Raw genomic sequence first — 16,026 nt, 5'->3', positions numbered from 1 at the left:
ATCACTTTTAACAGCGAAACTTGTCGTTTTTTCTTTGCAGTTCATGTTTCCAACCAGGGCTGTATGGCTCTTTCATCATCACAGCTGAGGTTTGAGCTTGGTGTGTTTAATCAGGCCTCTAAGAATCTCATTAGCGCATGGATACGGGCAGATGCAGACGAAAGACACAAGCACAGCAGAGACATCTGCACTCGCTCTCTTGAGTAGTCATGAATGCATTTGCAATCTGAATCTGCAGCCAGTGGGAAATGAGTATAATAGTGTGGGAACTGCTGAAGATACGAAGGCATGGCGATCACATGGGATGCCAGATAGGGAAACACATGACTGAGTGGTTTATTCTACTCAGTCCAGCAAGAATAAGGTGTTTAAATAGTTAAACACAAAAAAGAGAATTCTCATTATTTACTCACCTTCATGTAGTTCCAAACATGTGTGACTTTCTTTCTTTTGAACACAAAAGGAGACATATTGAAGATTGTACTGGTTGATCATTTCCATGCAATTACATTGAATGGGAACTGGAGCTTTCAAGCTTAAAAAAGAATAAAGAAGCAGGCCCGGCTCCATGGGGGGACCTGGCCCCACCCCCATAACAACCAATCACAAAATTGGTGTGATGTTCTTTCAGCTCCAGAATTTATTTTCTTTTTTCTTTTTTTTAAAGTGTAGATTGTCAAACAATGGCCTTAGCCTCATTCACCACGCTACCTTTGCCGTTAACAAACGTGCTGAATGAAAAAGCAAATTTAATAACGATACTCTTGTTTTAACAGTCAGTGAACATATCACTAAACACTGGTACATTAAACAAAGCACAACATGCACAGATTTCTTATTCCGAAAGGACAAAAGAAAAACACTTTTGCTCACCAGGACGCAGCTACCACCTCTTCCGTTTGCCGCAACGTGGTCGGAGAAATTGTTGGGTCAAGTTCAACGCCATCTTCGGATGGTGTCAAAAGCAAAATTACACCAACACACAAATCCTCATCAGCCGGCTCTGAAATCATACCTCCAAACTTTTCACGGAGGGAGGGAGAGAAGCTTTTCGTCCGCTTGGTACAAGTCACGACCGTGGCGTGAATATTCTGTAGAGCTCAACGCATGCCTTTGTTTATTTGGTGTTGCTTTCTCAGAGAAGGATACTTTCGTTTTGATGGCTTTTAGAAACTGGAAAGCAGCGTTAGAACGTGACCACGGTCTTCAAAAACACGCTTGTAGCCTGGCTCATTTGCAAGCCTCAAGCTGACAGGTGTCAGGGGAGATCATAGCATGTTTACTCGGCCCCCAAACAGATAGAAAAGAATCAGTATTACTTAAAAAGCATTGGAGGTATTGTGAAATTTTTTGCAGTCAATGAGCTTCCACTATGTGGAATTTGACAATGAGGAGGATTGCATAGCTGCGGGGCTTTTTGTCAAGCTGTTTAAATACACATTGGAAAAAGATAAATAGCTTGCTGACATTACGTCAAGTATCCCAGAAAATGCAAAGTACACTTTCAAAACCATCCAGAATGATGTGATTGACATCCATGGTTCTGAAAAAATAAAACAGAAATATGACACTGATGATTTAGCTGCATTCTGTTTAAAAAGTGATGGCACAAGGGATCAGTGCAAAAATGTGTCTGTTGTAATCCGCTTTGTTTGCAATGGTGTGCCAGAGGAACATCCCATTGGCTTGTTAGAACTACAGCAGCTTGATGCAGATTACATCACCACCGAAATATTAAGACACATGTCTCATACAGGATTCAGTTCTGACAATATACTGAGCCAGTGTTATGATGGAGCATCAGTAATGAGTGGTGTGCGAGGTGGTGTTCAGGCTTTATTGCAAAAAAGGTTGGGCAGGCATATCCCCTACATCCACTGCTGTAACCACCAGCTTCACCTCTCCATCATACATGCAATTTATATTGAACCTTGTGCCAAAAGATTCTTTGAATTGTCAAGCTCCCAGTACTCTTTTTTTAGGCATCATTTTGTCTGTCAGAGGTACCATATTGTCTGTCAGTTGCCCATATCTCAAGAGGTTGTTAGATATCCGCTGGACAAGTCATCTTGAAGTTTCCAAATGTGTTGTGGAGAACAAGGAATTCATCCCTGACATTCTTTCCATGGTTTTTGATGATGACAATGCCTCGGTTGATCTTGCAAAAGAAGCTTCTAGGCTACTCTCTCAGCTGAAGTGATGCCATTTTTTTTAACTTGCCATTTTGAATCCAGCCAATGCCATCCTACAATCTCACCATGTTGATTTGTGCAGTGCAGCTGAAGTACTGCAGGTATCTCTTAGTGCACTGAGAAATCTCAGAGAAAATGACAGTCAATTGCAGCAGTACTACACTGGCATGTCTACTGATGAGCCGTCACCAAAATGTCTAAGGACTATTAATCCCTTCTATGCTTACTGTCATTTTATCACCTATAGGTCAAGAAGGGCAGTCAGGCTCTGAATGTTCCACTGAAGATCTAAGGAGACAGATATTAAACATTGTTGATACAGCTGTATCAGAGATTGAAAACAGGTTCTCTAAAAAGAATTTAGAGCTGATGCAAGCGCTCTCATGTTTGATGCCAAAATCCAACAAATGTCTTGACATTCAGCTGCTTGAGCCTATCTGTAGTCTTGCTGGGGTTGCAAAAAGTGAGCTGCATACTGAAATTCTTGTTGCCAAACCAATGCTGACCAAAAAGCATCCAAATGATTCTGACTGTTCGGCTGTTTGCAGTCGAACAGCCTGCAGGAATACAAAGATGCATTTCCAGGTCTTCATAAAGTGTATGTGTCTGCCCTGGCTATGGGCATGTCTACTGCTTCATGGGAGAGCTCATTCTTCACTCTGGCAAGAATTGTTAACACAGAACTGGACATGGATACATTTTTCACATTTTTGTTCTAAAACAAGCAGAAAGCTAATTGGTATGCTGAATTTAGAAGAGAACCGTTAAAGTGCCCTCATTCTCACGCCATTATATGTAAGGGAATTTAGGGTCTTGAAATATGTGAGCTATGAACTAAATTAAACTGTCCTTATTGTACATTATTTGGTAATGAAATGTATAATGGAATTAATTGTGTTCGACAACCATTATAAATTAGATAAATGACAATTAACTAGATTATTCTCCACCATTAAAATCGTAATACAACGTCTCGTTGTATCCACTCACAGTTTCTACCGTAAGGAATTAGCTTTAATAAGTGAATTATGATTAATATTAAGAGGTAATTGTAGTGATATTATTCTCATGGCTTATTGAAAATAATATCACACGTATTTAGGTATTTTGAAGCGAAATCTTTTAGAAACAGGGATGAGATTATTTATCAAAATATACCAGAGTCACGTTCTCTTTGAATACAAACAAAACAAGCTTTATTGCTATTCTAAACATAAATCTAATCTACCACATATATACATCAGACAGGTTGGTGAGAAGAGTGACAGAATGTGAAATAAATGATCAATACAGTGAAAATGAACTTTATGGTGTCTGTTGACAACACCTTAAGAACCATTTAACCTACCATTTAATCTACATCAATTTGCTATCGGATTACCTAAAGTATATAACAAATGCACCAGCACTTTGAGCACAATATTGGAGATGTACTTGCGTGTCTTTGTGGTGTTTCCTTGCGTTCTTTGTGTTGCTTAGTTCTTGGCTCTTGGTCGAAAGTTCATTCCGTCGATGTTTTGGACCTCTGTAAGATTGGACAGTTATTGTCTGTATGAATGATTAGGTTGGCTTTGAAGCGAGGCCTTCTCATGGGTGTGTGAACCGTAGAGAGTGATGAGCTTTCTCGGGACTTCAAGCTTCCTTGGGCCTCACATGGCATGGATCTGGTTCCGACGAGATCCAGAGAAGACCAAGAGGGAAGAGTCAGAGTGAAGTCTGAGCAGTCAGCGGAGCAGGAGAGACGGCAGAAGAGATGATAGAAGAGAAGAGAGGAAGAGAGTGCGTTCTTCCTGTTTGGTGTCCTGCACCAATCAGAAGTGACTTTTCAGAGTCACATGGTCAACTGGGCTGTCTATTCCGACAGTTGATATTATGGTGCTTTGTGCATGACATTCTTTCATGGATATTATACGTGTAGGTAACAAAACATGAAAATCCCTGGTTACAAATCATACTGGTTAATTAATTGGTTATACATCATGGATACAAATTTACACACATTTTAAAGAGGTATATCAGGCTATTGTCATTAATTTGTCAGTTATACAAGTTACCACAGTTCAAAGCAATTGTCAGAATTACCTAGCAAGCATAGGTATTGTATAAATCATGGATTTAAATGCATTCTGTACATTTTAGAAGGTTAAATCTGTAAAGTACTGTGACTTTGTGTAGAATGTTCCTGCATTAAGATGAAATGTGTTAGTATTCGAGTCATGCAAATCTAATGGTCTTTTGTAAACCTTTCAAAGAGAAGTCCTTTAAGCAAGTTTAAGGATGCATGTAGATGATAGATAGATAGATAGATGGATAGATGGATAGATGGATGGATGAGTGTATGGGGTCTTTTTTCAGTATGCCTCACCACTCCAAACTCACAAATATAGCAACATAGAGTAGTATAGAAATATGGTGTCATTCTGTAATATTTTTTATTTGTTTATTTGTTTATTTTTAGGATCCCATTAGCTGAAAGTCTGTGCCATCAGCTAGTCTTCCTGGGTTCCATTCTATAAAATTACATTACAACAACAACAACACATTTAATCATCACAGTAAACAATATATACATTTTATATATGTACATACATACACAAACACACACTCATACCTACATACAATCTAGTTTCGATTCATAAAACTAAATATAAATACCATGTTATTTACAATTACCTTAATCATAACATATAAAAACCTACATCGACACATAACACCTTAGAATTCTTTTAAATGCCAGCTTATTACAAAGCTGACGAACATCAATGGGAATGTTATTCCAGATGACTATTGCTCTATACAGAACGGTTTTCTTCATAAAATTTGTTTTTGGATAGGGGGTCATTATATGACCATTATTTGCCTTTCTGGTGTTATAATTATGCACAGAATTACAATACACTATTTGATTGAACAGAGAAATAGGCATTTTCATTGTCAATGTGTTATATATCATACTGCTTAAAGTAACTGTTATTCTTTGGTTTAAAGTGAGCCATGAAAGAGTAGAATACATCTGATCTCTACTTGTTTTAATTGAGCAGCCCAGAACCAGTTTTGCTGCTTTATTTTGCGCAACCTGAATTTTTGACAAGTCCTTTTTAGTTGCAGAAGACCACACCTCAGTGCAGTATGACAAGTGACATAATATTAATGACTCTGTTACTATTTTTAAAGTTTCCTGATTCACATAATGACAACATTTTTTAGTTAATGCAATGCCACATCCTATTCTGTTAACAATAGTATTTATGTGTTCTGTCCAAGAAAGACTACTACCAATAATATAGAGTACATAAAACAATTTTAAGTTTATCACTTTTTTGTTGTAAAAACACATGTTATCCTAGTTCATTGTACTTATTTGCATGTGTTAGATAGACAGACCGACCGACCAACCGACCTTAGAATTAGATTAAATTGCAACCTATTTATTCAACCTATTTACATCTCTAGCTTCAATCCTGGAGCCCCAGCACACCACAGCATAGAAAGGCACTTGTGACAACAGACCATTAGAACATGTGAAGCATTCTGCTTCACACAATAAAGAACCTGTGTCTTCTCAAAAAGTACAGTCGGGTCTGGCTTTTTTGTAGATTGTTTTGGTGTTATTAGTCCATTCAAGTCTGTCATCTATGTGAATCCCAAGGTACTGATATGAATTCACTATTTCCACATCACATGGATTGAAACAGGTGAGGGTTTGTTCCTTTTTCCACTTGAAATCAATTAATAGTTGATTGCTTGCAATTGCATGACTGTGAGTCTGTCGTAATCAGATTAAAAACTGAAGTCCAACCCTCCGTTGTATTAATTGGCATCACCCAACAATTTGTCTCAGCTCTGACCAGTATGGGTATGAGTTATTTTATTATTAGTGAGGGTTTTTATAATAGTTTTATAAATACTGTTGAGGCAGATTTCCATTCATATGTATTAATCCTTGCAATTATCAGTTTTTATAAAAAATAACTATGCAAATGTAAAATGTCTGCAATATGATATAACATTTTCTAAGATTTAAATGCAGGTGCAGGATTTGGTCAGTCAGTGGCTGGCAACTTGTCCAACTTAAAAGTACTATGCTAGGAGCACTACAAAACGCTGTGGTGTCATCTCCTAGCTTACCGTGGAAAAGCAAAACTTTTACTGGGAACCTTGATCTTACCATTGGCGTGAAATGATGTAGAAAGAGAGAATTGCTGATTCGTCTCAAAGAGATATATCCGCTTGAAGCTCCTACGTTATAAAACATGGCAGCAGTAAGATGAAAGGCTGGACATGAACTTCAGTTCTACTGTGACATAGAAACCTAAGCTTTAGACTACAGGATTATAGCGCTACATCTTCATGGTCTGAAGTATCTTTCTGTTAAGCAGGAGATTAGTCATTTAGAAGCTTATAACAAACCTTCAACAACATATAACCTCTACATGTGGACACAAATATGATTCTGATTCAGTGGTCCTGAAAAGTACATATGAGTACCACACTAAACCAAGTATTGCCAAACAAATGATGTTAGATCCTTTCTCAGAACTAGCTTCACTTTTCATAGCCATATTTATAATCACTTTAACTAGTTGGTCTCAAGATGATTTTTAGTAGATGAAGTCAATTCTTCTTTAGGTCACACAATTGTCCTAGCAGAATAACAACAAGTAGTTCATCACGTTAAATATGGACAAGTTCCACCAACGTTTGACAACAAGAAATCGTCCAAAATGTATTTTGACCAGTTGAACATCAGTTTGAACATATATTGTTTTATAATATAAAACCTACACACTTTTTAATGAAATGTTTTGAGTGAGAAGAGTGCTTGTGCAATCTTTCTTTAAAATAAATCCTACTTGGTTTGATACATTTTATCTAATGAAATGAAATGTATATATATATTTAGTGTGCCTTAAGTACCCTTAAGTATTAGCAAATCCTTTTTCCCCTTAAAAAATGGATTTGCTACAGCAAAACCTCCTTAATTTGGGAAAACATTTAGAATAGTATTTTGAATTGAAAATCGTATTAATCACACAACTCCAAACAATTGATTGAATCCAGGAGCACGTCCAAAAACATCTGTAGTCTATCAATATAACATGCATCAAAGGCACACTGTTGCTCCTAAGCAATTTTGGGAGCAACAGTATGCCGACGTTGATGCGTGTTTTTACTAACTAGAATTGACCTTAAATTCATCAAGAATTTCATAAGAACAGAGCACTTTATCAGTTTATTTCATCTTTTCTCATTCAGCTCTTTTCAGACATCTGGGAGGAAAATCAATATTCTATAATCTTAACTTTATTCATGTGTTTTTTCCACAATGTGCGATATTCATAAGACTGTCATTCTATTTGTTTAAAGCTCACAGAGAACTGCAAATGCACATCAAAAAGGCACAGATAAGACTGTGACACTAACAAAGGAGTGAATTTGCACACAGGAATTGGAGACAATTTAGTAACAATTTTCTGAATTAGCACATACAAAGGAGTAACTTTGAGAGCCGTGATGTAATCTCAGTTTATCAGACAGACACAAAAGGTACATTTAAGATACTTTTCCCCTATGCTATTAAGCCCTATTTGGTTAAATAATGCAATTTAACTTTAGAATATCTTTCTTCTTTCTAACAGAACCTCAAAGATTTAAGCAAGGAGGTCTGGAGTGAGTCAATTGTTAGCAATCCCACTCATTTTATGGGTTGGGGGTGAGGGAGATGTTTGGGGGGTATGCTGGTGGCCTACTCTTTGAAAGGATGCACTAATGGGCTGGATTGAGTTATTGGATTCTCCGGTTATTGCCCTGTTCTGTATCCTATATAGTCCATTCCTTCAAGCACCATAACAAATTGTTAGTGTAAATGGAATGTATGCAACAAATTAGAAAAATAGAAATATGGACATACATTCTTTTGTGCTTTAACTGTGTCCTTGTTGAATATCTGACATATTTCTTTGACAGTGAAAGGCTCCTTTTATTCACACTGGAAATGTGGCTCAGGATTTGAATGTAGGCTCCGTTAAAATTATAGAGAATGTAAGTATTATTATTTATATTGATCAAGAATCTCACAGATCAAGGCTAGTATTAACAGTGATTATATCAGCCTTCCAGGTTAGGCTGTGGATTTTTGCTGGAACCCAACCCTGAGTCATAAATGCCATGTGACTAACCACTCTGTAGCTGCAAGAAAATGACTATAACCTGACTGGCTGATTGCACCACAAGAACATGCACAGCCCTTCACTAGCAAGGGGCTAGCAACTGGCTAAGGCATGAGCTGTGACATCATAGGCAGCAGACAGGAAAAAAATCAATCAATTTCAGGCTTAAAAAAAAAAAAATACTCATTCATTGATATAATGAATACTATAATACAATGAAAATCTGTAGTTATAATTTATAACAATACAATATATTTGTAGCTTGCAAAAAATAATAATAAAAAGTTTAGTCAGAATACATGGCTATTTTTGAATGCCAGTCAATGAAGACACAAACTGCATGCAGAATAGTGCAGTAAGGGCATCAGTCAGCAGGGGCTAACTGCTTATGCTAACAAGCTGAACCTTGACACCCTGGATTTGACAGCAAATTGAATATACATTTCTAAGTGATCAGAGCTTCTGAAATTGAGTGCCTCCCATGAAGCAAATATGCTTTCTCCAGATATAACAGAACTCTAACTAAGTTTTCTAAAAGATGGCTTGAAGTATCTTCTCCCTTTGAGCTCTGCTTCTGTGTATAGCCTGAAATGTATGAGGCTGATCTCAACGCAACACTCACCAAGAAATACACGAACACTGTCACTTGAAGGATGTATCAATCCCAGCTGTCATGGGCGGAACTATGGAGACAGTTTATTACTTTGCAGACTGCTACTGCAATTAAGACAGTGTCAAAGTGGAAATTAGATTAATCCACCCGACAGAGATTTCTGGGGCTTCTTTCTCCTCAAATCAATGCATCAAATTGTGATAGAAGGTGTCAATCAGGTGGTTTCATAGCAACACAAATGTGACTGTAGCCAACAAATGTGACATTTGGGCAGGGGGTAAAAACGAATGTTTAATTGCGAAATTTTAATCAGTCATGTTGTGCGCAGAACGCTGCTCACACTGAGCTCTTAAGCTTGATCCGGTGGATTACTTGAATAATATTAACATTTTTGAGAAGTACAGTTAAAGAATGACTTAAGCATTAAGGATTTTCCTCTGTTCATAAAACAACTAGGCACGTGTTTTAGAAGATGATATACACGATCTGTTGGTGCTTGACACATCTTTGAATCATACAACTTTCATAATTAATCAGGAACCAGAGGTAAATACTCCATGAACCCCTAATCATCTTGAGGACACCATTAGCAACAAAACTAAAAGAACACAAAGAAAGAACAGGAGCTCTCATTACAAAAGGAATTAGCCTTTTTAATCTTACATTGCATTGAAAATGTACATAATAGTTTGATACATTTTACAAAGAATTTCTTGATAAAAATATATTTCTTTACAAAACCTTTTTTTTGTGATTTGTAATTTTTTTTACTTTGTTTTTTATATCTCTTTTGAATGCATTAACATGGGAGGGGTACCCAGCTGTACTGCAAATACTAATATGCTCGATCAACAAGTGTTCATCTTATATCATAAATGTGTGTTTTCTTTTATTGCAGTCACTTATAGCAAAAGCGGTTGTTGGCAATTTAGACTGGTGAAGGAACTTATTTTGGTGAAGGAATTTCCTGGACTGTGGCATTAGGAAAAATGAGGAGATTTTGAACTTGACATTTTGTTTTTTTCAGGAAGAAATAATAATAAAAAACCTATGGCAGAGGTAAGGAAGGAGTAGAGAAATTAAGGAAGCAGCAGACCTGGGTCACATGGTTTTTGGTAGGCACTGTGTAAAAATCTGCCATGTGGTAGACAAACTAAATAATAATACCTTTAGCATAAAAAATAAATAAAAAAAAAACAAGATACAATAACATCAATGGTGTGCAAGACTGCAAATCCTTATGGCTGATGTTGACTGCAGAAAATATCACAGGTTGATTTGTTTGATTTTGGAACTCCTAGACAGTGATGCCAGCATAGTCACCTGAAGTCTACAGCTTCCACACATGCCGATGCACAACAGCTCTGCACTCATTCTTCTGACATATACTGTTATCATTTTCAATATCCTTTCATTTGACCTGCTTAGGAAAATATTGTGGTGAGTACTTTAGAAGGCACTGAAATGAATCTCACAGCTTGGAGGTCTGGAAGCAAATGACCAACATTGTCTGACCTTGCTAATTATTATGTCATAAAGTGATTGAAATTTCAATTACTGAGGTGTGAAATGTTGCAAAGATGCACTGCATTACACACCTTTTTTCATTTTATTGTCAATGTGATATATCTACAATGTAGCATTCTTTTGTGAGTGATTTTGGTTTAACCAAACACACTGTTCAGGCCCTAACTTAATATCTAAGGTTGAATGCATTATCACTCATGTTTGGTACTCAATATTATGGGATGTATTTAATGTATATTGTGTATCACAAAAAGGTCAGACATAATTGGAAAAGTGCTTCATGGCCCATCTGTTAACAAAATAGATCAAATCATATTGTTGCTACCATACATCAATATACTTTAGTTAAGAAACATGCATTTGTCTGATGTTATGTAATCTGAGGTTTGTATAAAAGTATACTGTACGTCAAGTGCATTTCATTTAGTACAAATTATGTATAATAATAGTACTAATAAGAATGGAAAGTTGTTGTAGTGACCAAATCAAATTTGTCTGCCAAACACAGATGCAACTACAGTTAATGACACTTACTCATAGAAACAGGAGTTAAAAAAAATAAAAATAAAAATAAATACCTTCAGTAAAAAAATAATCTGCAGGCTTCAGGTTAAAATGCTGACATGTGTCCTATAGCCCGTACTGAAGATGGGTGATTATCAGGAGAGAGACATACATACTTCATATCAAAGAACTATAGCAATTATTTAAAACATTTCTCAGGAGGAAACAACAAACCACTATTCCATTATGAATCACTTTAAACACACAGTTTCTCTCTCAGTTTAACCAAACACATCACACATCATAGAATGCCTCAATGTCCAATCACAGAGATGATCTTAAAGAGATAGTTCACCCAAAAATTTAAATTCTGTCATTATTTGCTCATCATTATGTTGTTCAAAACACAAGACTTTCTTTCTTCTGTGGAACACAAAACTCAATCACCATTCACTTTCATTGCGTCTCTTTTTCTATTCAATTAAATTGAATGGTGACTGAAGCTCTTCCTAGGTGTGGAACAATATTAGGGTGAGTAAATAATGACAGAATTTTCAGTTTTTGTGTGAATTGTCCCTTAAAAGAAATGGCTATGAAAGAACTGCAAAATAAAACATCATATATCGTAAAAAATTATCAGATAAATAATTTGCGTTGGTCAATGTGAAGAGCAACTCTTAAATTCCGTATAAACTCTTGATAGAATCTTTCTCTCTTGGCCTCTCCCATGTGGTAATATATAGCACAAAAATATATGTGGTGAATGTTCCTCATATATATGCAAGTAGATGTACAGATCCCTCTACCCTAAAAAAATACCCAGTCAACTGTGAAGAAGCACTCACGGAGTGTGATTAAGGTAGCAGAAGAATCTCTTCATGCTCTCCGACATGAAGACGTTTTTAAGAGTGAGTCTTCAAAAAAATCCCCCATGACAATGCGTTTAGAATTCAATATGTCCCCTCGGACGCACATGATCACATGGTTCCTGAAGAGTGTGCTTTATGTATCAGAGAAAGGGCAACAGTGCCTGTGCTAGTCATCCTCTGCGAGTCAGATAAATCCGTCCATGACTAGAATGCGATTGTATCCACCTTGATTTAAAAAACAAAACAAAGCAAAAACGCTTTACCCATAAACAAAAATCCAGGTTCTTGCATCAGGCAGACACCTAATTATACCATTGTGCAGACTGTGTTCAGATTGGGGTCAAATCGGACAGCTTTGCCTTCTACGGACTTCGCATTGGTGTTGTACATTGGGTTTTCAAAGGCAGCCTGCCCGTTGTTGTTCTCGTGAACTGAACAGCCTGTGTACTGGGTTTTTGGAGTAGTCCTGTTAGGGCAAACAAGACATGACATTAGAACAGAATCTGGAACAGCTTTGAGAGTTTAAGTGAAAAGGTACTGAACAGCAAGTGGGTACGATGGGAACTTCAGAATCACTTGCAGGTAAGAATTTGAGCATCTCATTTCGATCATATTCAATAACCTGGAAAAGAGCTAATTCTGTCTCTAAAGAAATGACCTGTCACATGCTATTTAATTCCACCCTCAACAAATGATGATGATTTTGTCACTGACTAATTACTAAGTTATCTAGCATGACAACTCACCAAATTTTGGCAAACATGGATAGACAGCTTGACTTACCGCTGCTTGTAGAGATAAAATCCGAAGCCTGCAAATATCAGGGCGAAAAAAGGCACAAGGATTGCTATGGCCACAGAGCTACTGTTTGTACCATGTGGTGGATTTGATGAATTATTACTTTCCGACATATTCAAACCTAAAAGAAATGGAGAGACACATTCAGTTATTTTCACATTGCATATCCAAGCATCTCATCATGTATACTGTACTTTTGATTAAAATATGTCAGTGAGGAAGACAGAGTGATGGAACAATTTATGATGAAAACAGTAAAAATAAATCAATGTAACGTACAAAAAAACATCAACATAGGATGGAGACCATACCTAGCCTTTGCAGGCCGAACTGGTCGTAGTCTTTACCCTGTATAAAGCCTTGAAAGACATAAGTGGACCCATCTGGCTCTGCAGACACCTGAGTGGACAATGAAAAAGAGTTACCAATAAAACACTTTAACTGGCTTGCAAAAAGCTATCATAGAGCCCAACAGCGGTAGCCCACTTTTCAGCGACCTTGGTTTCAGAAGTATTTGTCTCATAATTTTCTCTATTGGCATTAGAAATATTTTTTTAATAAAGAGTTCTAAGCCTTGAACCAAACCAACAGGCTTAATAAGATACATCCCCAACATTACCTATTATGTGAAGCCATTAAAAAGTTGCGCTCTGTTGTCCACTAACAGTCACTAATGTTGTTCACAGTGACAGCAAAAATTAAGGGGTAAAATACAGATTTATCATGTTTTACAATTATCTCTGGTATGCCAATACCCACTCAGAGCACAATATACTGTGATATCTTATCTTATTGCAACATCAACAGTTTGCATTCATTTTGTTACATAATGATCTACCCTTTCATATAAAATAACTTCAAGCTTAAAACAATCATAACACTAATATGGAACACATTTATTGATTTTGTTTTGATCACATACAAATCCATCCAGGTTCCACTGCTCTTCTTTGATCTGGCTGTGTGTGGTTGGAGAGGATGCTTTCACATCGTACACCAGCAGCATCAGACGGGCTTCCTGGCTCTTATAGACACCTATGGCAGAGAACAGAGAGCAGACAGCTGTTGACACATGGCACATCGATGTGTTTCATCCTCTCAGTGCTCTCTTCCCATCTCAGCCACTGTCTCTGTCTGTTCTTTACTGTCAACCAAAAATTGCAGGCCCGCACCGACACACATTCTCTTATTTCCCTTTAGCCTAGCCACAAAATAAAAATAGTTGACAAGCCTAGCTTTAAAGAGATAGTTCTCCCAAAAATGAAAATTATCTCATGATTTACTCACCCTCCTGGTATCACAAATGAATATTTTTAGTAGATTATCTCAGCTCTGTAGGTTCATACAATGCAAGTGAATGGGTGCCAAAATTTGGAAGCTCCAAAATCCACATAAAGGAAGCATAAAAGTAATCCATATGACTCCAGTGGTTAAATCTGTGTTCAGACACAATATGATAGGTGTGGGTGTGAAAAAGATCAATATTTAAGTCATTTTTGATCATAAATTCTCCTCCCTGCCCAATATGCACGAAGAATGTGAATCTCCAAAAACAGAAGAAAGAGAAAGTGTAGGAAAAATATTTACATATTGATCTGTTTCTCACCACACCTATCATATCGTACTTTTATGTTGCCCTTATGTAGATTTTGTAGCCTCAAAACTTTGGCACCCATTCACTTGCATTATATGGACCTACATAGCTGAAATATTCTTCAAAAAATCTGCATTTGTGTACAAAAGATGAAAGAAAGTCATTCACATCTTGGATGGCATGAGGGTGAGTAAATGATGAGAGAATTATTTATTTTTGGGTGAACTAAACTTTAACTAATATCCATTTGGTGTTACGTCTATGACACTTCTGTTTTAAACTGCTCACACTCTAAACTAGAAATTACCCTAGCATTCTACATTCTTTGTCAGACATTAAATTAAATGTCTAGAGATATTCACCTTATCTTTAGTCATTTTGCATTTCATGAACAGTATATGCTGTTTTAAGGATGTCTAGGTACTTTCACTGGAAAACAAGACAAAAATACTGAGTTCGATAATGATTTTATTGCAGTTTTGATTGTTCCAACCACCTCTGTTGATGACAAATCACTGATGCTCTGCTGTTGCTGTCATCATTATAATGATATTACCATTCCGACATCTTGGAGAGAAGTCAATTTTCACTTGAGTGACTGGAGGTTTATTCACCTTTCATGGTGATAATGTCTGATGGCTGGCCAATTGCGAGGCCAATTTAGAGTCTAAGATTAATTAGATGATGTAAAGTATATGTCAGCTTTACATAAAGACTGTCTCATCAGTGGCAGTGGATGGTGGAAGGAAGAAAAGGCCAGTCTAGTGATCTAACTCGATGTTAACAACAATCAGTCTAGTTTAATTTTATCCTGATGGACTAAATCAGATTTTGTGATGCTGGGAACACAAAGTCCTCTGTTTTGCAATGCTTGAATGTCTGTATTAGAATATGTTCAGTCAGTTACACTGTAAGTCTGTTGAGTTTAACAGTAAACCAACCTGAAAGCAGTAGTTCCATGTTGCTGCTTGTTAATGTGACGTTAACTCTACCCGTGGTTGTATTAAAGCTTGTGATACTCAAAGTCATTGGTTGCTTTCTTCCTTTGTAGTTGTATGAGCCCTTCCAGATGTAGTTTGGGGCAAATACATCATCAGGAACTGTGAAAAAACAATTGAAAAAACGAATTACCCAACCAGGGAATGGAATACAATATGACAATAAAGATTAGGCATGCACATGCATACAGACATCTAACAGATTTTCTGAAATTTTGCTTTATATTTCTAACATAATGACTTGCAAATGAAACCTCTGTTAGACAATTCATCACTGCTATATTAAAGAGAACCACAAAGGTACTTGTTTTCAAATTTGATTAACCGAAACAAGGAATGTCTATTCATAAAAATAAGTAATCATATTTAATTATGTGATTTCAGAAGGATTGAGAACTGTATGATTTAGTATGTAGCATTAACAAAGATATAAAACAGAAATAATACAGCTGATCAGGTCAAATAAAGCCTTGATACAGACTCAATGCAACAAGATATCATTCAGCTAGTGCTTCAATATAATTAAGTCTTATATGAAAATAAATGAACCCACAGAGTTTGCAGATAACACACTTAGTTTTTTACAAAGACAGCAAACTGTCAGTGATACGATCACAAGAGGTCAGCAGAGGCTTTTCCAAATATTTCCAAACAGATGGTTTTTTTCTTCAAAAGCCGCAAATAAAGTCAAGGTTTAAACATTTGCTCTGGCAGAATGATTGATTGACAGGTGACAAGGCAGTCCTTTGCTATTGTCCGGG

The 16,026-nt window shown here is 36.6% G+C and overlaps 1 protein-coding gene across 1 annotated transcript in view; it reads right to left on the bottom strand.

The window, feature by feature from the left end:
* Positions 1 to 9,628: 9,628 nt before the first annotated feature.
* The window catches only part of LOC127650893 (CUB and sushi domain-containing protein 3-like), a 686,283-nt gene continuing 679,885 nt past the window's right edge, over positions 9,629 to 16,026 (bottom strand). Inside the window, exons 66-70 of the mRNA XM_052136534.1 lie at positions 15,209 to 15,367; positions 13,596 to 13,708; positions 12,985 to 13,072; positions 12,659 to 12,794; positions 9,629 to 12,341 (exon numbers count right to left, since the gene is read on the bottom strand). Of these exons, the coding sequence (XP_051992494.1) occupies positions 12,182 to 12,341; positions 12,659 to 12,794; positions 12,985 to 13,072; positions 13,596 to 13,708; positions 15,209 to 15,367 (656 nt within the window). The 3' untranslated portion in view covers positions 9,629 to 12,181. The remainder of the gene's footprint in view (positions 12,342 to 12,658; positions 12,795 to 12,984; positions 13,073 to 13,595; positions 13,709 to 15,208; positions 15,368 to 16,026) is intronic.

Source organism: Xyrauchen texanus, chromosome 10, assembly GCF_025860055.1.
Source record: "Xyrauchen texanus isolate HMW12.3.18 chromosome 10, RBS_HiC_50CHRs, whole genome shotgun sequence".
Classification (NCBI taxonomy): Eukaryota; Metazoa; Chordata; class Actinopteri; order Cypriniformes; family Catostomidae; genus Xyrauchen; species Xyrauchen texanus.
This window is presented reverse-complemented; position numbering and strand designations above follow the sequence as displayed.